Source organism: Leucoraja erinacea, chromosome 2 (assembly GCF_028641065.1).
Source record: "Leucoraja erinacea ecotype New England chromosome 2, Leri_hhj_1, whole genome shotgun sequence".
Taxonomy (NCBI): domain Eukaryota; kingdom Metazoa; phylum Chordata; class Chondrichthyes; order Rajiformes; family Rajidae; genus Leucoraja; species Leucoraja erinaceus.
The window spans coordinates 59,239,531-59,261,091 of record NC_073378.1 but is presented as its reverse complement, the minus strand read 5'-3'; the positions used below and the strand labels follow the sequence as shown (position 1 = coordinate 59,261,091).

At 42.1% G+C, this 21,561-nt stretch overlaps 1 protein-coding gene across 1 annotated transcript in view; it reads left to right on the top strand.

Annotated features, from left to right (window-relative positions):
• LOC129705828 (polycystic kidney disease protein 1-like 1) overlaps window positions 1-21,561 on the top strand; it is a 221,641-nt gene that overhangs the window by 186,883 nt on the left and 13,197 nt on the right. The window contains 8 exon segments of the mRNA XM_055649665.1: window positions 336-419; window positions 3,617-3,792; window positions 6,479-6,713; window positions 9,992-10,096; window positions 10,767-10,907; window positions 11,627-11,761; window positions 14,813-15,043; window positions 16,440-16,604. Coding sequence (XP_055505640.1) covers window positions 336-419; window positions 3,617-3,792; window positions 6,479-6,713; window positions 9,992-10,096; window positions 10,767-10,907; window positions 11,627-11,761; window positions 14,813-15,043; window positions 16,440-16,604 — 1,272 coding nt within the window.

Sequence of the window (21,561 nt, the reverse complement as noted above, 5' to 3'; positions counted from 1 at the left end):
CGCCTTGTTCGTCTTCCCTTTTGGTTCCATGCCTATGGTTCTTGGGAGGGAGGGTCCTGTGGCGGCCCCTGGTGCTTAGCCACTCGTGATGCTAACCCTCGGCTCTGGGGTTGGGTCACGTGACTTGGTTTGGCGGGAAGAGCAGGTCACGGGTCTCCCCTGGGGTATATATACTGCTGGTAACACCCTTGCCCCTTGTGGTTTTGAGAGCTCTTCTGTGTTAATCTAATAAAGATCACTTGTTTGACAACACGTGTCCTGCTATAAAAGTTTACTTTTTGAAGTGTGTGGCTTTAAAGTGTGTGGCTGATTGCAATTTCAATTACTTCCAATAGGCCGGTGCACTTTATGGTAAGTGCTATTTAATTGGTGCACCATCACTAAGGAAAATCCAAGTCACAAGTGGATCAACCTGCAATGTAAGTAGTTTATGATCCATTCACTAAACATATTAAGATTACCTGATATTTTTTGCTCAGAAAATTCTGGAAACACTCAGCAGGTCTGATAACTGATGGAGAAAGAGAAACAGAATTAGCTGTCTTTGACTTGAAGTATAATGTCTGCTTTTCTTTCCAATGGTCCATTTTATGAGCTTCTATAATTTCAAATACTCAAGAGCATAGTTTGAAGGTGAGATTAGTAAAATCTAAAGGAGATTTTACAAGGCATGGTTTTACGCGGAGACTGTAAGATATCTGGAACATACTGCCAGAGGGAGCGATGGAAGCAAACACCTTTAAGAGGCTGTATAGTCATATGTGGATAGTCAGGAATTGAGGAATAAAGACTATGTGCAGGCACTTTGCAGGTTAGATTAACATTAAGGTTGACAGACCTCATGGGCCAATGGGCCTGTTCCTGTGCTACCCTCTTCCATTTTCCATCCACCTCTCCCTAGTATGCACACATTTCTCCCCCTATCTTGCCCATCTTTCTCCCACCTCCTCCCCACCTCATTCCCCATATCCCGCTCACTGGCTTTGTATTTCCCTTATCTTATCTGATATCTTTGTTTCATTTTCATCTCTCCTTTTATCCCCTCCAAACCCCCCCCCCCCCCCCCCCCCCCCCACCCACCCACCACCCCCCCCCCCCCCCCCCCCCCCCACCCCCCCCACCCCCCCCCCCCCCCCCCCCCCCCCCCCCCCCCCCCCCCCCCCCCCCCCCCCCCCCCCCCCCCCCCCCCCCCCCCCCCCCCCCACCCCCCCCCCCCCCCCCCCCCCCCCCCCCCCCCCCCCCCCCCCCCCCCCCCCCCCCCCCTATATCCACCAATCACTTCCCAGGCTTTGTCTCTCCCCCCCCCCCCCCCCCCCCCCCCCCCCCCCCCCCCCCTGATCACTGAAGAAGGATTCCAACTTTTTTGATCCAAGGTAGGCTCTAGAGATTTTGGAGGCTTAATAGTGATATTTCATGAATCAATAGAGCCAGGAATGGTTCCAGAGGATTGTAAAATTGCAAATATAACTCCACTAGATAGAGTGGATGTGGAAAGGAAGTTTCCAGTATTGGAAGAATTTAAGAATCTAGAACTGGAGTGCACAGCCTCAGAATAAAAGGACAAACCTTTAGAATGGAGATGAGGAAGAATTTATTTAGCCAGAGGGTGGTTAATCTGTGGAATTCATTGCCACAGACTGCTGTGGATGCCAATACATTGGGTATTTTTAAAGCAGAGATTGATAGGTTCTTGTTTAACAAGGACTGAAAGGGTGACGGGGAGAAGGCAGGAGAATGGGGTTGAGAATGAAACATAGATCAGCTGTGATTGAATACAGCTTCTATGTCTTATGGTCATTGGCCAAATGTCATATTCATCCAAAACATCACCTTCCATGATCTTGAGAGGTACTCCAGCACTTTGTGCTCAACATTCCTTCATCTGCAGTTCCGTATGTCTCCATAAGCTAGTGAGTGTTGCCCGCACAGGTCACTTACATGGAAATTGGATTCAATGTTGTGGTGTCCTCCTCCCCGAATTTTGTTTCTGGATGGCTAGGCGAGTTGATGCTCTGTACTTCAAAAACATCCTGTTAGGCAGTGGAGATTAGGTGCCAAGGAACTTATAAGACCTGTTCACAGACCCTTGTCCTTTGATATTTTGCTAATATGAGAGACATTCAGACTTTTTTTTAAATGTCTGATCGTCAAAGGCACTTAAAAACAATTCAGGTAAATTTAAATAATTAAAATATAGACTTAAATAATTATTTAATTATATTAATTTAAATACTTGAAACAACAACAAATAATGAGAGCATTAAAATGATATTAAACCAAAGATCTTATAGCGGAGCAAGATGGCCTACTCCAACGCAAAACACGTAGTACGGTCATGGGCAGATTCATGGGTGATTATAGGACCCATTTTAGCAACCAGCCTCCACCATCTTGTTCCGCCATCTTGCTTCGCCATTCCGGATCTTTGCTTCCGGCCAAAGATCGGATCTTCGCAGGTCTTTGACTTGGGCGGGGAGAAGGAGGTGCGCAGCCCGGGGCAGCGGGGAGAGGGGGTGCGCGGCCCGGGGCAGCAGGGAGAGAGGGTGCACGGCCCGGGGCAGCGGGGAAAAGGAGGTGCACGGCCCAGGGCAGCAGGGAGAGAGGAGGGGAGTGGTGCAAGTGAGGTAGTGGTGGCGCAGGAGGGTTGGGTAGGACCGGGGGAGGGAGAGAGCAAGGATCTCAAAAACTGTTCTCCCGCAATGTTGATTACCCTGCGAGTCGGGTCGGGTCGGGTAGGTTCCGGTTACTACAAAATCAACTCAAACACAGCTTATGAGCCATTTAAAAAGAAATGATTTAAAAAACATTAAAAAAGACAATTACCAGAGTCAAATTTTATTCTTGACAAGAATTAACAGAAGTATGAACTGACAGAATTATGAATCTAACCCTATATCACACACACAAACTGTTCCCCCGCAACGTTGATTACACTGCGAGTCGGGTCGGGTCGGGTAGGCTCCAGTTAATAAAATGGGCGGGGAAAAATGCCCAGGATCCCCTCCGTAGCGTACTACACGTCAGCCCATTGCATTTCGCATGAGTAGCCTATCTTGCTCCGCTATAGGATCTTTGATATAAACCGGCCTCTTACCGGCCTGATTTTTTTTTTTCAGGATCAGTAATCTCATACAAGTGAGTAGGGTTGCTGTTTATATGCCAGCCCTTCCTGATGTAAAGATGAGAGGCCGGCTTTAAAGAGTGTCCACCTCTCTCAGGGCAATAGCAGTCAATTCACATACAGCAAGCTCCCAGAAACATCAAAATGAAACTGACCAGATAAACTGTTTTAGTAATGTTAATTGGTGGATTCTTGCTGACCAGATTCTGGGGATAGGTCTCTTGCTGTTCATTCAAATAATGCCAAAGGACCTTTTACATCCATTTGTGGGAGGAGATGAGGCTGAAATATTACTTCACAGGGGTTTAAGTCGAGATTTTTGTGTCCAAATCCAGAGAGGGTCGTAAGGCTGGGAACCTGTGATTCAGAGATGCGAGCGCTAGTATCGAGACACATCTGGCAACTATGCTGCTGACAATCTGTGACCATCTGAGTACCATTCTGCTGCTTTGATTCACTTCTTAAAAATATGATTGACCTGATCTCTGCTTCTAGATTCCAGAAATATTTTCGGGGATTGTACGAGACTGTGTATCGCCACATACCACTTTGGATCACCATTCACAGCACTCAAACTCCACAAAACCTGCAAGAAGTGATAAGTTCAGTCAATGTGGCCAATTTAATTGCGACAAAGGGAAGGGAACAATTATTAGCCTTGGTCAAACATGGTAAGAGATGCAGATGCCTTTCATAATATGGGTTTAATAAAGAATAATCTTAACTCTTGTTAAAGTTACTTGTTAGGTTATCTTGCAACAAGGATAACAAAATATTTAAGCCTCTATATTACTCATTAAATCACATGAGATGATAAATTGTGTACACTGTGCGTTAGATGAAGCTAAACAAAACACCTGAACAAGGACCATTGTACCATTGTATTATTCATTTTATCACACTGTTATAACAATACATCCTGATTTATTTATATGCATTTATTTGAATAAACTTTGGATACTCCTGTATAATTTAGTTCTCTTTCCTGCTTAATAATTTTTAATTCCAACTCGATATTTAACTACCCATATCCATAACATTTTTATCTCCTTTAAATTGGATGTCAGTAAAGTCTGTTGGAGGCATTCTTTGTTCCAACTCAATCCAATTATTTTTTTTTATTAAGAGGTTTGAAGCTCATTGAGTGCTTTTCAGCCTTCACTCAATCTGCACATATATCTCCATTCTGAGCTTGAGTCTTAGATGGCTCTAATAGCATAGACAGATTACTTTTTAACATTTTGTTATGTAGAATGTAAACAACTCAAACCACAAAATTATAAAATGTTAATGGAGAAAATTGAATCTTTTCATTGGTAACAGCATTAATACCATTCAAATTGCAATAATCAGAATTTCTTTGAATAATCTGCAGAGATATAATTTTAATGTACATTAATTATTTTTGATATTTGAATGTATCACCGTTTTAAGCGTGATTTTTAAGCTTCAGAATTACATAGTGATTGGGAATGTATTATAGTTTCTACCCAGTACATTCTCAGTACAATATTAGAGCAGTTTTTTTTTTTTACTGGATGAAACTGAATGCTATCACTCTTTTTTGCATTCTACAGAATCATTTTTAGCTATTACTTTACATGGAAGTTTGAAAAAGTGTTTCGCTGCTCACTATCAATGTCCCTAATTACATGGAGATCAATTGGTGAAAAGGCTGAGCATGGGTATCAAAACCTTAGAATAATCAGGAAATCATCATGCCTTGTCATTATACTTGAGACATCTGAAAAAATAATCCGATCTTTTCCCCAAAATGAATAATTTTCTAAAATAAATATTTTTTCATATACAGTAAATCTGGTTCAAGGGTCCAAAGGTTTATTTATTGTCACATGTATCTTTTTAAGGTGCAGTGAAACTCGAATTACCATACAGCCATACTTTAAAAAATAAGCAACAAGTCACATAACTACATAAAAGTTAACATAAATATCCACCACAGTGGTTTCCCCGCATTACTCTGTGATGGAAGGCAATAAAGTCCAATCTTCTTCCTCTTTATTCTCCCGTGGTCGGAGCAGTCGAACCATTCACAGTCGGGGCAATCAAAGCTCCCACAGCCGGCGATCGAAGCTCCCATGTCGGGGCGGTCGAAGCTCCTGCGTTGGGGTGGTCAAAACGCCTGCGGGTGGAGCTCCCGAAGTCGGTCACCAACCAGGGACCGTGAGCTCCACGATGTTAAAGTCTACAGGCTCCCGCATTTGGAGCTCTGAGGTCGATCTCTGACATGGATCATCAGCTCCCTGATGTTAAGTCCGCACGCTCTCGCGGTTGGAGCTCCCGAAGTCGTTCTCCAGCAGAGGCCGCCAGCTCCTCGATGTTAGGCTGCAGTGAGGACCTAGATACGATACGGAAAAACATCGCATCTCTGTCAACATAAGAGATTTTAAAAAGTTACCCCCCACATAAAACAAGCTAAAGAACATTAAAACAAACATTTAACACATGCTAAAAAACAACAAAGAAGGAAGGGACGAGACAAACTGTTGGTGAGACAGCCATTCCGGCGCCATCCGGTACATTTCATCTGGTATACTCAGGATATTGGTTATGAAGGACTAGCTGATTTTCCAGATGTTTGGATGTTGTTCTAAGTAAAATCCCAATATATTTTTTTGCTCACTTTTAATTCAATGTTACACAGCAGCACAATACATTTTCCATTTAACATAGTAAGCTTCAAGGGAGCATGGGGCCTCATTGATTTAGGGCACAGGAGAAATGTGACCCCATTGAGTTTCAGTGGAGTGCAGAAAGAGGAATCCCATTGAGTATCAAGAGAGTGCTGGTAATGTGGGGTGGGGGGGGGGGGGATGCCAAATTACTTCCAATTCATTGGATGGTGGATTGTCAGAACTTTAATGCAATGTTCTGGTGCAAAGATTACTTGGTATTAATAATCTTGTTTAATTTCTCTGGTGTTCTCCAACTGCACTCTGTGCCTACAGAATACAGGGAGAGAGCAAGCAAGAATCAGCAGCTGGTGATTACTAAAATCTAACCTGAAATCATATGAAGTTCATCTTTTGGTCTCTAATATGTAAAGATCACAAAAGTATATTGACCTAATATTGAATTGCCACATTAAAAGAAATAATATTTTGTTATCTTTCAGGAATGTTGCAGAAATAGGAACAGTGAATTCTGCAATGACTTGAGTGTTGTTTGGGAAATTTAATTATAAAATAATGAAAAAAAATTGTTTTCCATGTGAAAGACAATGCTAAATATATTGGGAATTTATTAAAATTATGTATGAATACATTTCTGCAAAAAATACAGAATACATGAACACTAACTCTATTTTTCCTCACAAATACCTTCTTCAAAATTTAGGAAGGAGGCCTATGCAACACTATTGACATTGAAGGAAGCCAAGTGGATTGATTGGAGCACCAGAGCAGTGATAGTGGAATTCACCCTCTACAATCCCCCCACCAACCTCTTCAGCATTGTCTCCCTGTTGGCAGAGCTTCCACCATCAGGAGGTGTTCTTCCAATAGTTCATATAGAGTCAGTCAGTATCTACCAGGAAAATTCTCTTCTGGACTATTTCCTCATGGCCTTTGAGGTGAGAATTTCAAGTAATGAATTAAAAAATATATTGCCTAGTTGTGCATGGGTTACAAATTAATACGATTTCTTGAAACTGGCAAACACTAGCCAAATAAAATACCAACAAAGAATTTATGGATGGCCATGGAATGTCCCTCTTTAGTTTTACAACACAATGTCTACTTTTTGAAGTAGTTTTTTTTTCCTCCTTACGCATACATTTAAAAGACATTAAATCTCAAGCATAATCTGTATCAGAGAAAGATAAAATAATGCATCTCAACCCAGATTACAATGGCCACCCCCTGGGCAGTGGGTTTGATAACAACATTAGGACTGTTACTGAGTGAATGAAGGGTTGCTCACTCGGAGGAGGTGAGAATGGATTTAAACAACCTGTTTAGGAGAGGAATTATGTTTACCAGCAACCAGCATCTGCACTTCCTTGTATCTCCATTGTATTGGAATTAGTAGGCTGACATCCTTTCCAGGCTGTGACACTTTTAGATTCAACCTAACATCTGTGACTTCATGGAAAAGCTATCAAAGATTTTGTCCCATTCCTGCTCCCACCCGGCAGACGGTACGGAAGTGTGCACCACCAGACTCAGGAACAGCTTCTTCCCCTCTGTTATCAGGCTACTGAAGTCCTTCCATAAGCTAGGGTACTGTCCGATTCGCCTCTACCCTAATATAGACATTGGAATTTATCTAAGGAACTGATGAGTTACAATTTTGAGAACTATTTTCTGCACTCTGTATCTTCTCATTTGCTCTATGTAATTGAGTTTGACGATTTAATTTATAGTATATCTGGGGCTAGTGGAATCAAGGGATATGAGGAAAAGGCAGGCACGGGTTATTGATAGGGGACGATCAGCCATGATCACAATGAATGGCGGTGCTGGCTCGAAGGGCCAAATGGGCTCCTCCTGCACCTATTTTCTATGTTTCTATGATCTGTTTGGATAGCATGCAAAACAAAACTTTTTACTGTACCATAGTACACATGACAACGATAATGGAAACCTATACCAGAATTAGATCCCTTTCATGATCCCAATCATGATTAGCCATGTTTGAATGGTGGAGTAGACTTGATGGGCCAAATTGCCTAATTCTGCTCCTATGACTTATGAACTTAGTATGAGTGATTCTGAACTGTGGATAGAGGACTTCTTGGAGTTGGGTTGAATGCCTAACATGTTAATCTAACTTTGATTGAAATTATTTCAAGAAACAGAATCAGCTCTTTATGCAGCATGAAAATGTCACAACCCTCATAAATGCACAACAGTTTCAATTATTTAAAGGATTTCGTGTGATGTGGTTAATTATATCCATGTTTGCATCTGCACAATGTTATTTCAAGATGCGAGTGTTTGTGCCGCCAGAATTCTAAAATGTCATTAGTTAGATAGTTTAAATTGAAAATATCACTGAGAATACATGACCATGCCATCTCACACTGAACACTCAGATGGGCAAGGTAAGAGCTTTAATGTATTGGTATAAATGCAGGTCACAAACTAACAACTTTCAATTCCTCCAAATTGTTGGAAAAACAGAGGTAACACATCACTTCAGGGCATAATATACAAGTGCTGCAGTAAAATGGCTTAAAACGCCATTTTATTGCAACTAACAGACATCAAATTGTTCACTTACGAAACCTGCTTTGATTTTTATAATGCAGTTGAGTCAAAAAATAAATCCGCTGTAATTTTAAAGCTAGGTTTCATAGGTTTAATTGCCGTACCTTTTGTACGCTCAATTAACTGACAATACATTAATGATTTAGATGGGATTAAAAGTAACATTAGCAAATTTGCAGATGACACAAAGCTGGGTGGCAGTGAACTGTGGGGAGGATGCTATGAGGATGCAAGGTGACTTGGTCAGGTTGGGTGAGTGGGCAGATGCAGTTTAATGTGGATAAATGTGAGGTTATCCACTTTGGTGGCAAAAACAGGAAGGGAGATAATTATCAGAATGGTGTCAAGTCAAGAGTAGTCAACAAAATAGAGAGAGTACAGAGGAGATTTACTAGAATGTTGCCTGGGTTTCAGCAACTAAGTTACAGAGAAAGGTTGAACAAGTTAGGACTTTATTCTTTGGAGCGCAGAAGGTTAAGGGGGGACTTGATAGAGGTTTTTAAAATGATGAGAGGGATAGACAGAGTTGACGTGGAAGAGCTTTTCCCACTGAGAGTAGGGAAGATTCAAACAAGGGGACATGACTTGAGAATTAAGGGACTGAAGTTTAGGGGTAACATGAGGGGGAACTTCTTTACTCAGAGAGTGGTAGCTGTGTGGAATGAGCTTCCAGTGAAGGTGGTGGAGGCAGGTTCGTTTTTATCATTTAAAAATAAAATGGATAGTTATATGGATGGGAAGGGAATGGAAGGTTATGGTCTGAGCGCAGGTATATGGGACTAGGGGAGAATATGTGTTCGGCACGGACTAGAAGGGTCGAGATGGCCTGTTTCCGTGCTGTAATTGTTATATGGTTATATGGTTATAAGTTGGGAAAAGGGGAAGTACAATGAGATCTGGGAGTCCTTGATCATCAGTCACTGAAAGTAAGCATGCAAGTAAGTAGGCAGTGAAGGAAGTGAATGGCATGTTGGCCTTCTTAACAAGAGGAGTTGAGTATAAGAGAAAATAGGTCCTTCTGCAGTTGTACAGGGCCCTCGTGAGACCACACCTGGAGTATTGTGTGCAGTTTTGGCATCCAAATTTGGGGAAGGATATTCTTGCTATTGAGGGAGTGCAGCGTAGTTTCACAAGGTTAATTCCTGGGATGGCGGGACTGTGATATGTTGATAGAATGGAGCGATTGGGCTTGTATACACTGGAATTTAGGATGAGAGGGGATTTTATTGAAACATATAAGATTATAACGGGATTGGACAGGCTAGTGAAAGGAAACATGTTCCCAATGTTGGGGGAGTCCAGATCCAGGGGCCACAGTTTAAGAATAAGGGGTAGGCCATTTCAAACGGAGATGAGGAAAAACTTTTTCACCCAGTGAGTTGTGAATCTGTGGAATTCTCTGCCTCAGTAGGCAGTGGAGAACAATTCTCTGGGTGCTTTCAAGAGAGAATTAGATAGAGCTCTTAAAGATAGCGGAGTCAATGGATGTGGGGAGAAGGCAGGAACGGGGTACTGATTGTGGATAATCAGCCATGATCACAGGGAATGGCGGTGCTGGCTTGAAAAGCCTACTCCTGCATCTATTCTCTATTGTCTATTGCAGCAGTATTTTACATTCTACTTCTATTGTGCTTTTCAGCTTTTGTTCCTGGTCCTTATCCTGCTTCACCTATATTTCCAGGTGTGCAGGATGACTCAGCGAGGTGTTCTGAGTTACTGGAGAGAGCCATGGAACTGGCTGGAGGTCAGAATCTCATTACTTTAATTAATTGCAAAATCTTTTGTTTTTACTTTGTCAGTGAACAAATCAAGAAATATACACAACAAATTTAAAGAAGCTGAGAAGTAACCGTTTATTTGTGGGGAGCTGAGATTGGGGGTGAGAGAATGGAAGGAAACTAAAGCCATGACAAGTCGTTTCTGCTTGTTTTATATCCTACTAGACCAAGTGCAGACCCGTTGGGTGGGGGGGCTGGGAGAGCGGCATGCGGCGTGACACGCACTAATCACCCCCACACACGCTAACTACCCCCTTGATATTATATTAATATTATTAAGAGAGGGGGGGGGGGTAGAGAGTGAGGGCAGAGAGAGAATGGGGATCCAGTGAAATTAGAGGAAGGCATGTTAAGTTATATTCAAAACAATTGCAATTTAAGCAATAATAACCGTGTCCAATTGTGAGCAGTCGTTTATAACTACTTGACTAATTTGATATTGAATGCATTTCTATAACCTTAACGTCTTGAAGTAGTTTTGAAGATTATCAGTTGTGGCTAGTTTTATTGGTTGAATTCTTTCATCCAGCAAGACTGAAACATAACACTATCTAAAAGATTAAATTTAAATCTTTTAAAAATTGCTTCTGAATGTGAGGAGCACTTTTCACCAGTCTGTGTCCTGATCTTCTCTAGGTTGGACTTGTCGTAATCAGTATATTTTATTACGTGTACTATGTGTTTTACTTCGTTTTGGCTGTGGATATCATTGACCATCTTCACAGTGGATATTTCAAAACGTTTGTGGATATGAGCTTCATTTCTGAATGGATAAAGGTGAGGAACAGGAAGGAGAAAACGGGGAGGGAAAGGAAACCAAAATGAAATGGATTCTTTGATTTGGATGCACTTCGCTAACTTTTTCTTTGCAGCAATGAGTCAGATTTTGAAGGTTAAAACAGTGCTGGAGCACTTCCACATTTTGTTTCCCACTCCTAGCCTCACGCTGAATACCATGGTTCTGTAACACCTATAGTATCACACACTTGCATGGTTGCCTGCACTCATCTACCATATTCACTATGCTCCTTACATTTAGGTATAATGCCTGTAAGCTCCTGATTGACTCCCATTTACACAATTGTTGTGTCTATTTTCCAACATTTTTTCACCTTGTCTTCCCAATCTGAAATGAGCTATCCACTGAACTCTCACATTTGCACCATCCTACATGCGCGGAACACTTTACAATTTTACCAAAGCCTAATTAACCTACATATCTTTTAAGTGTTGGAGGAAACTAGAGAAAACCCACGTGGTCACAGGGAGAACGTACAATTTCAATACTCATAGTCAGGATTTAACCCAGGTCTTCAGTGCCTTAAGGCAGCAAATCTACCGCTGCACCACTGTGCAGCCCAGAGCTTGAGGTCCTGCAGCTGACAACAGTTCCCATTCATTCTATCCCAAAGAATGACAGTGGTTAGGTTGTTAATGCTATGTGTGAGAAAGATGCAGGGTTTAAATAAAAACTAAAATGTTTATTTTTTTCTCAGGTGAAACGTTTTCTTCATGGTTTGCTCGTGTTCCTGCTTTTAATAAAAAGCATCCATTTATTACGTGTTAACAAGATGATGGCACCCTGTGTAACAATGCTGCGGCTGTCCTATTCTGGGCTGGCCGTACCAGTGGTAGGTAGCAATCTTATTTTGCCAAAACTTGATTCAAGTTGCATAGAACCAAAACTCTGCTCCAGTCACCATCCCCATTTCCCTTGATTTCTTTTGAGTCTCCTGGCTTCTTTACTACTTTCTATTTACAAACCATAGATTTGTCCATCTGAAAGCAGTTCCTCAGAATCAAAGATGTATTGCTTCTCCTCCACCTCTGTGGGTTCTGAGGTGGCAAGAGAGAGTCAGAGCTCTTAAAGATAGCAGACTCAAGGGAAATGGGGAGAAGGCAGGAACGGGGTACTGATTGTGGATGATCAGCCATGATCACAGTGAATGGTGGTGCTGGCTCGAAGGGCCAAATTACATTGGATAGGTTGTTAATGCTATGTGAGAGAAAGATTCAGGGTTTAATAGGTGCTCCTGCACCTACTGTATACTATTGTTCCCATGTCATGTTCCTATGTAAAAGATGGGATAGTCCCAGCCTCAACTGCCACCTCTGGCAGTTTGGTCCACACACCCACTAACCTTTGTGTGAAAAAGTTACCTCTCAGATTCCTATTAAATCTTTTCCCCTTTACCTTTAACCCATGTCCTCTGGCCCCGATTCCCCTACTCTGGGAAAGAGACTGTGCATCTACCCGATCTATTCCTCGCATGATTTTGTACACCTTTATAAGATCTCCTGTGCTCCATGGAATAGAGACCCTGCCCACTCAACCTCACCTTGTAGCTCACACCCTCCAGTCCTGGCAACATCCTTGTAAATCTTTTCTGATGCATTTCAAGCTTGACAATATATTTTCCGTAACATGGTGCCCAGAACTGAACATAATATTCTAAATGCAGTCTCACCAATGTCTTATACAACTGCAACATGTCCTCCCAACTTCTATATTCATACTCTGGCTGATGAAGGTCAAAGTGCCAAAAGCTTTTTTGACCACCTTATCTAACTGCGACTCAACCTTCAAGGAACCATGCACTTGTACTCCTAGATCCCTCTGCTCTGCAACACTACCCAGAGGCCTACCAGTTACTGTGTATGTCCTGCCCTTGTAGCACCTCACACTTCAGTTATAAATTCCATCAACCATCCCTCTGCCCACCTGGCCAATCTATCCAGATCCTGCTGCAATCTTTCCCAACCATCTGCAAAACCACTAACTTTTGTATTATCAGCAAACTTGCTAATCTTGCCCTGCATGTTCTCATCCAAATCTTTGTTGTAGATGACAAACAGTAACGGGCCCAGCATCAAATCTTGAGGCACACCACAAGTCACAGGCTTCCAGTCTGAGAAGCAACCTTCCATCAGGAGAGACACTGTAACAACTTGCCTGCCATTACGTCAGTGGACAAAAATCACAAATGAGACACACTCAGAGTTGAGTGAAACCTATTCCCTTCTCAGCTGCTGATAGCGTTCTTCTGCACTGCAATAAGTCACAAGTTTAATGTATCAGATACACACAGAACCAATTTGAGTCTGGCCTCCTCGCCAAAGACTCACACCTTACCTCCCAAAGCGCCTCAACAAGGCTTACTTTTATTTGCTGATCAATTAACTAACTAACCAATTAACTAATTTAGATTTTCCCCACCTTCATGGCTCCTTCGACTGCCACTCCTCTGCTGACCTTGAAGGTGTGTGTTGCAGGCTGGCCCTGACTGGTTCTTAAATGTCCTGCACGAAAAAAAACAGTGACAAAACTCATCAAGGATTTACCTTTCTGCAGCCAATCCCCGCACTCGCTCCTTCAACTGCCACTCCTCTGCCGACAGCTGCAGTGGTGCAAATAAAAGCATCTGAATCAGAGCCTAGGAAGGCTCTGATAAGGTTCAACCCATTAAGTGCATAAAACATAACTTTGTGGTCTAGGAGCTGTTCCCAAGGACAGCTACTAGGATAAACAATAATTACTATTAGAAAATTATTGACGATGAAAATTGAACTCTAGTTTGTTTGAAATCTACTGATCTTCCACAATCAAAGATGGCAGATGATCACATATTGAGGTCTACTACCACATGCTGGGGAATGAACTGAAGCTTAGTGTGGCCACCACAAAGGTTCCATGGGAGAGGGCCACAATATTGAGCCATCTTGCCGCTGTTCAGTTGAGAAAATAGAACATGCGCAGAGTCCTTTGAGATCTGCGGAAGGTTTATGACAGAAAAAATAAATTCATAATAATGTCTGAATAAGGCAAATCTTGCAAGTATATGTTTTGTGCTGTGAATAGTGATGTTTGAAATCCTGTATTATATATTTGCAGTTGTAAATATGTTTTCTCTGACACTTAGCTGAAGTTCCATTGGGAATATTGGTTTTCCTTGAGTGTAGCCAGGACTAGAAGTGTCTGACTCACTGCCAAATGACCAATGATTCAGCCACATGAACTTTTTCATCATCAAATGCTGCTTTTTTTTAAAGCTAAAGACAATTGCAGCAGTTGGAAGCTATATTGAACGCTAAAAGAACAAAATACAAATCTGCTTCCATCACTCAAAGTTTTTGAAACTATTATTTTTATTTCACAGTGTATTTAAATAAAGTTGTTGCTTTTTTAACTTTGGTTTTCTTTCTTTTATTTGCCGCTGCCATGGCACAAAGCACTGCTGCATATATTATTTTTAATGTATCAGCTCCTGTTCTTTTATTTAAGTTTCCTTTAAAATGTTTTCAGATATCATAATTCTGGCAAAAGAGATTGTTCCAGACTTTGTAATTGAGTGCTGTCCTACAGCAACAGCATCCTGTTCACAGGAAGCAGGTATTACAAAGGATGTTCTTTGCCAGATATTGCCAGGATATACATTTTATGGGATTAATTTAACCAGTTGTTCAATGTTTTCACTTTCTTTCATATTAACTCAGTAGCATTATTTTTGTGATAGCAATTCCTTGGTGGGCAGTATTCATAGTAACGTTTGGTTGCAACAATATTCAATGGGATCATTTGGATTGCAGTTGATGTATATTTAAAATGTGGTGTTTTTTAAACTTGGCAAATGCATACATGAACCTACTCTGACATGTTATTTTGTGCTTCTTTCTGTTTGCAGTTCTGTGGGATTATAGTCATCATAGCTTACTCCTGCCTTGGGAATTTGCTGTTCCTGTCAGAATCCTATTCATTCAGCACTGTAGTGAGAGCTTTTCAGACATTGCTAATGTACTTTATGGGGATTGGCGAAATGAGAACACTTTCAACGCTATACAAGTTAAACCAGATATCCATTGCAGTCTATTATGGAGCATTCTCTTTTGTTATGACCGTACTATGGGCTGGATTGGTAAGTATCTCGCTATATTTCATTGTTATATTCGTGTTTGAGAATTTATCTGACAGTTCTTGAATTTAAAAAAATCTTCTGTGTTTTGTACTTTTACATATATAAAGACACTTTGGTAGCTCGAATTTCATTGTACCTTAATTGGTACATGTAAATTGAATATTGAATCTTGGTACAATTATATTATCTAACAAACAGTAGTCACATTCCCAAACAAGGAGTGATCCATCAAAGTATGGGTACACAGGCAACACCTCAAGCTCATTGTATGAGAAACTTTGTCCCTCATTCTCGTCTATCCAGGTGCTCCTTTTCAGCACCTTCCTTCAAGCACCCACACATTCCTCCCCATTCCCAACCCCACTGTTCACATCTGCCCACCATTCCTCCCTCACTTGGTTGCACTCTTCCTTTATTGCCAGGTTGCACAACCTATAGCGCTTTGTTGCCTCCACTTATCCCCTACCTGTCCCTGTTGCTATCTCTACTTCCCTTTCCCACATGACTCCATCTGACCATCCTCACCTGGATCCACCTGCCATTTACCAGCTACTGAACCTCACTTCTCTTCTTTACATTGGTTATCTCCGCTTGGGTCATTTGGTCCAGATGAAGGTTTTTGATTTGAAATATTAACTACCTATTTCCCCCACAAATGCTGCCTGGCTCCATGAGTTCTACCAACAATTTGTTTCTTGATGAAGATTTCACCAACTGCAATCTCCTGTGCACCTGTATTGAACTAATTGAACATGTTCATTTTATCTTGCGAAGGGAAATGATAATAGGATATGGGGCAGAGAGTGGGAGAGATGTTTTTGAAACCAAAAGGCTCCAAGAACAGTCTGCATTATTCATAGCATAGCACTGAAAACTTTTAGAAACAACGGCAATTTGGGTTTCATTGCATTCCCCTCGTTCAAAGTACATCAAACATTGTTCTGCTCAATGCTGCATGATCCCAATAAGCCCTGATATTTAAATGCCTGTAAAAATGAGGATCTCCTGACTCAGACGTCCCTTCCTAACCATTCTTAAATCCCGTGACATTGTCCACAGGTCCTAACACCTCTTTCTGGTTTCCTGATCTCAGCCACTCCCACTGTTCCCAGACTTTGTGAACGCAGTTTCAAATCTAGACACTTGGATCCAGGATGTTCCCGAATTGTTATTGAACACCTCTCTCCACCACTCAGAACCAATGAGTCCAAGTCAAGATTCCATTGTAACATTTCCATGGCCACCTCCAAACCTGAGCCTGTCAGTCTCCTTCACAACACAATTTGGATAAGCCCAATCTTTTTAAACTACTGACCCACAAAGAACAGAGCATAAGATCTGCTGTCTGAAGATGATTGTCTGGAGATTTATTTTAATATCCTTTTTTCTCTTTCAGTTTATAGGGATTCTCATCTCAATGGCAGAAGAAGCAAAGAAGTCATCACGGAGCAAGCACTTGGTGACGTTCACTGAGGTTGCTGATTATGCTCGGGAAAAGATTATGACTTTCACTGGAAGGAACAGACACATAGAGGCAGATTATGTTTCAACGCGAGGAAATGTAATAACTGTGCATACTATATTAAGATATTTTCATGTTAGCACTCTGATGTTGGAGTTTGATGCTCTAGCCTACAGTGGTAATATGTTTCTTATCACTCGTAATCCCATATCGTTAGAATAGAAGCAGAACAAAGTAGCATTGACAAAAGGGTTGGCAGAAGGCCATCGACCCTTTTAGCTTGGGATGGTACAAGTGCCAGAGAACTTATGAAAAGGGGAAGGTTCCTTGAAAGCCGCTGTCTTGAGAAGCAAAAACTAATTTCAACTTGAAATGGGGAAATCAAAGCTAGACAGTATTATCTTACACAGTGGGCTGAAATTGGAGTCTAAATTAAGGGCTTTTTTCTTGAAGTTTAACACTTATTTCCCACCATATCGACTTCGTACAAGAGGGTGGATAAAACGTAAAGTCAACATGTATTTATATTGCACCTTTCATATGATGCTTCAGAGGAATAATCAAAAAGAGATGACATACCGATACAACACCATCACCAGAGTCTGAGGCTGAAGATGTGACTGAACATGAGAAGAGTCAGAGGGAAGGAGAAAGTGGAAATTAGGGAGGGCCATAGAGTGAGAGGAAGTTACAAAAATAGGGAAAGGATTACCTACAGATGGCTCTAAACATTAGGACTACTGATGGAGTAGGGGGTAGAAAGCTGGAAAAGAGAGGTGGGATGTGCAAAGTCTGGCAAGCAATAGGTGGATGCAGGTGAGGGGAGATGCAGGGGTTCAGTGGCAAACGGGTGGAGATGGCGAAGAGAAGAGATGGAAAGGAGATGAAAAAGTGTCAGATAAGGAAAGAAGAGGAGGAATTAAATTTAGAGTCAGAGTGAGGGGGACGAGTGGAAGGGGACAGAGAGGAATGAACGAATGGGTAAAAGTAAAACATTGACTCTTGGGATGGGAGATGAGCATACAGAGGGTGGTGGGAGGCAAGGAGCAGGGAGACTGATGTGGAAGATGTGGGAGAAACGGGTGCGTACTGCAGTTAGGGGGTGCGAAGGAGAAGGGCGTAGTGAGGGCATAATTTGAAATTTAAAAACTGAATGTTCATACCTTTGGGCTGTAAGCTTTCCAAGCAAAATATGAGGTGTTGTTCTTCTAGTTTGCATGTGGCCTCACTCTGGCAATGGGGGAGGCCAAGGACAGTAAGGTTGGTATGGGAATGGGAAGGAAGGTTTAACTTGTTTGGAACCAGGAGCTCCAGCAGGCCTTGGCAGGCAGATTGCAAGTGTTTGGCAAAACGTTCGCCTATTCCACATGTAGTCTCACCAATATAAACAAGGCTACATCAGGAGCAATAAATGCAATAGGCAATGTTGAAGAAGGTGCATGTGAATCTCGGCCTTATCTGGAAGGGCTACTGTATTCCCTGGATAAATATGAGAGGCAAATGTTGCATCTCTTCTAGTTGCAGAGAAAGTGCATGTGGGGGAAGCAGATTGGGTGGGAAAAGATGACTGAACCAAGAAGTAACAGAGTGCTCTTCACAGAAAGATGTTTTTTTGTTTTTTTTTAATGCAAATACTTTTATTCAGAAAACAAAAACAAACATACAAAAAAAGTAACACAATCATAACTGCCTTTGAGGCAGTTTCCAAAACAACAGTCATCAATTAAAAAATAATGTCGACCTCACCAATATTACACTCAACCTCCCGCAGCGACCAACGTTCACGGAAGGCCACCAAAGTCCCCATGGACACCGCTTGGTCCCTCTCCAGGGCCACGCGGACACGGAGGTTGGCCCGGAAAAGGGGCAGGCAGCCGACCCTGGTGTGGCCTTCGACTCCCTGCTGCCTGGACCCACGAATGGCCATCTTGGCCAGGCCCAGGAGCAAACTGACAGGGAAAACCCCCCTCCCTCCCCTCTGTACCGGGTGCCCAAATATCAATGTAAAAATGTAGCCAAAACTTGAGGAGCAGCCACTTCAGATAGTCAAATAGGGGTTGCAACCTCTCACACTCCATGTGCACATGGAACACGGTTCTTCCTTGCCGCAGAAGTGACAGGCGGCTGACGAGTCCGTGAACTGGCTCAAGTACCTGTTACAGGGCCATAGCTTTGTGCAACACACAGAAAGGTGTTGGGAGTGGAAGATGTGAATTGTGATGGGATCAAGTGAAGGTGGTGGAAATGTTGGAGAATGATGTTGGTTGGATACAACCAATGATAGGTGAGGACAAGGAGAACTCTATCCTCGTTCCGTCTGGGAATGAGGAGTAAGAGTAGAGCTGTGGGACACAAAGGAGGCATGGTTATGGGCTCAATCCACAGCAAGGGGGAATTCACATTTAAGCGGACATCTTGAATGGCCCAAAGTGGAAAACCTCATCTTGGGGGCACATGCGGCAGAGACCGAGAAATGGGGAGCGTCCTTGCAAAAGTCAGCATTAGATAAGGTGTAGTCAAGACAGCTATGAGGGTTAGTGGTTTGTAATAGACGTCAGTAGATACACTGCCCCCATGATGGAAACAGATAGTTCGAGAAACGGGAGGGAGGAGTTAGAAATAGTCCAAGTGAATGTAAGGGCAGAGTGGATTAACGGTAAAGTTAAATAAATCAACGAGTTATGCATGGATGCGGGAGGTAGCCCCAATACAGTTGTTGATGTAACAGACAAAGAGTTAGGGGGTGGTGCCAGTGTACATTTGGAACGTGGAGTGTTCAATTTAACCAACAAAAAGACAGGCATTGCTGGGCCCATGCAAGTACCCGTGGCTACACCTTTGACTTGACAAAAGTGAGAGGAGTCAAAAGAGAAGTTGTTTAGGATGAGGCCAAACTTCCCAGGGAGAGAAGAGTGTTAATTGAGGGGGAACTGTTTGCGTCTGTAGAGCAAAGTACCCGAGGCCACTGAGGCCTTAGTGTTGGGAAATCAAAATGGATCAAGATCGACACAAAAAGCTGGAGTAATTTAGTGGGACTAGCAGCATCTTTGGAGAGAAGGAATGGGTGACGATTCGGGTTGAGACCCTTCTTCAGCGCTGTATTATTCTGGCAACCTTCTTAAAATGTGAACAATGAAAAGGGCCCTCTCCAAATCATGAGGTTTAATTGCAGCCATAAATCTTACTGTGGGTCCCTGATCTTACTGAGTTACCATATTTCAATGAGTGTGTTGGTGGAAGAGCAATTCTATGAACTTGTTCGCATTCCCATTGAGGAAATGCAGATATATGAACAGGACAGCAATTGTTTCTTGGTAGAAACCGGATTCATGTGAAAGCTTCCCTTGTAACCCTTGTGTTATAAAATATTTATATTATGTTCAGTTACACACAGTTCTCAACAATTAGTATTGGTTTTGGATTGTCATATAGTTCTGTGTTTTCAATAGGAATTTCAACAATGTCTTGGTAATTTATTTTGCATGCATGAGGTCACCCTTGAGTAATGGAAAATGAAATGGTGATTATCTTGCTCCAGTGAAAATAACACAATTAAGAAAGGAAAAATACATTACCCCCACCAGTTAAATATTTTCAATTAAATGAGAGAAACGTATATATGATTTTTTAAAAATAATATTTTATGTTGATTGCATTAAGATCCTATGGTTGTTACTGTTTCATTCAGCATCAATTGAACATTTGATTGAGAAGCATATTGTATAAATTCTCCCAGTTCCCATACTGACCTTTTTGTCCTGGGCCTCGTCCATTGTCTGAGTGAGGCCAAATGCAAATTGAAGGCACAGCACCTCACATTTCACTTGGGCAGTTTACAACCCAGTGGTATGAATATTGATTTCTCTAACTTCAAGTAACCCTTGCATCCCCTCTTTCTCCGTCCCTTCCCCACCCTAGTCATCGCACGAGGTACACTGTCATCCTGTTGAGTTTCTCTGTATAACCCGTTATCACCTACCCCACAGCCAACCACGGACCATTGTGGGCTCTACCTTTCCGTGATAATCATTGCTTTTTGCGTATCTTTCATTCATTTGTTCTATTTACCTTTCACATCTCTAGTTACCCTTTCCCCCGACTCTTAGTCTGAATAAGGGTCTCGACCTGAAACATCACCTATTCCTTTTCTCCAGACATGCTGCCTGACCCGCTGAGTTACTCCAGCTTTTTGTGTGTATCTTTTTGTATTCATTAAAGCAAGAATCTAATTGTAAAATTGATTCAAATCCTGTTCCCGATCAACCAATGTGGAGCACATTTAAAAAAATACATTGGTTATATTAAAAAATGTTGGGTTTCCTTATAGAAACATAGAAACATAGAAATTAGGTGCAGGAGTAGGCCATTCGGCCCTTCGAGCCTGCACCGCCATTCAATATGATCATGGCTGATCATCCAACTCAGTATCCCGTACCTGCCTTCTCTCCATACCCTCTGATCCCCTTAGCCACAAGGGACACATCTAACTCCCTCTTAAATATAGCCAATGAACTGGCCTCGACTACCCTCTGTGGCAGAGAGTTCCAGAGATTCACCACTCTCTGTGTGAAAAAAGTTCTTCTCATCTCGGTTTTAAAGGATTTCCCCCTTATCCTTAAGCTGTGACCCCTTGTCCTGGACTTCCCCAACATCGGGAGCAATCTTCCTGCATCTAGCCTGTCCAACCCCTTAAGAATTTTGTAAGTTTCTATAAGATCCCCTCTCAATCTCCTAAATTCTAGAGAGTATAAACCAAGTCTATCCAGTCTTTCTTCATAAGACAGTCCTGACATCCCAGGAACCAGTCTGGTGAACCTTCTCTGCACTCCCTCTATGGCAATAATGTCCTTCCTCATATTTGGAGACCAAAACTGTACGCAATACTCCAGGTGTGGTCTCACCAAGACCCTGTACAACTGCAGTAGAACCTCCCTGCTCCTATACGCAAATCCTTTTGCTATGAAAGCTAACATACCATTCGCTTTCTTCACTGCCTGCTGCACCTGCATGCCTACTTTCAATGACTGGTGTACCATGACACCCAGGTCTCACTGCA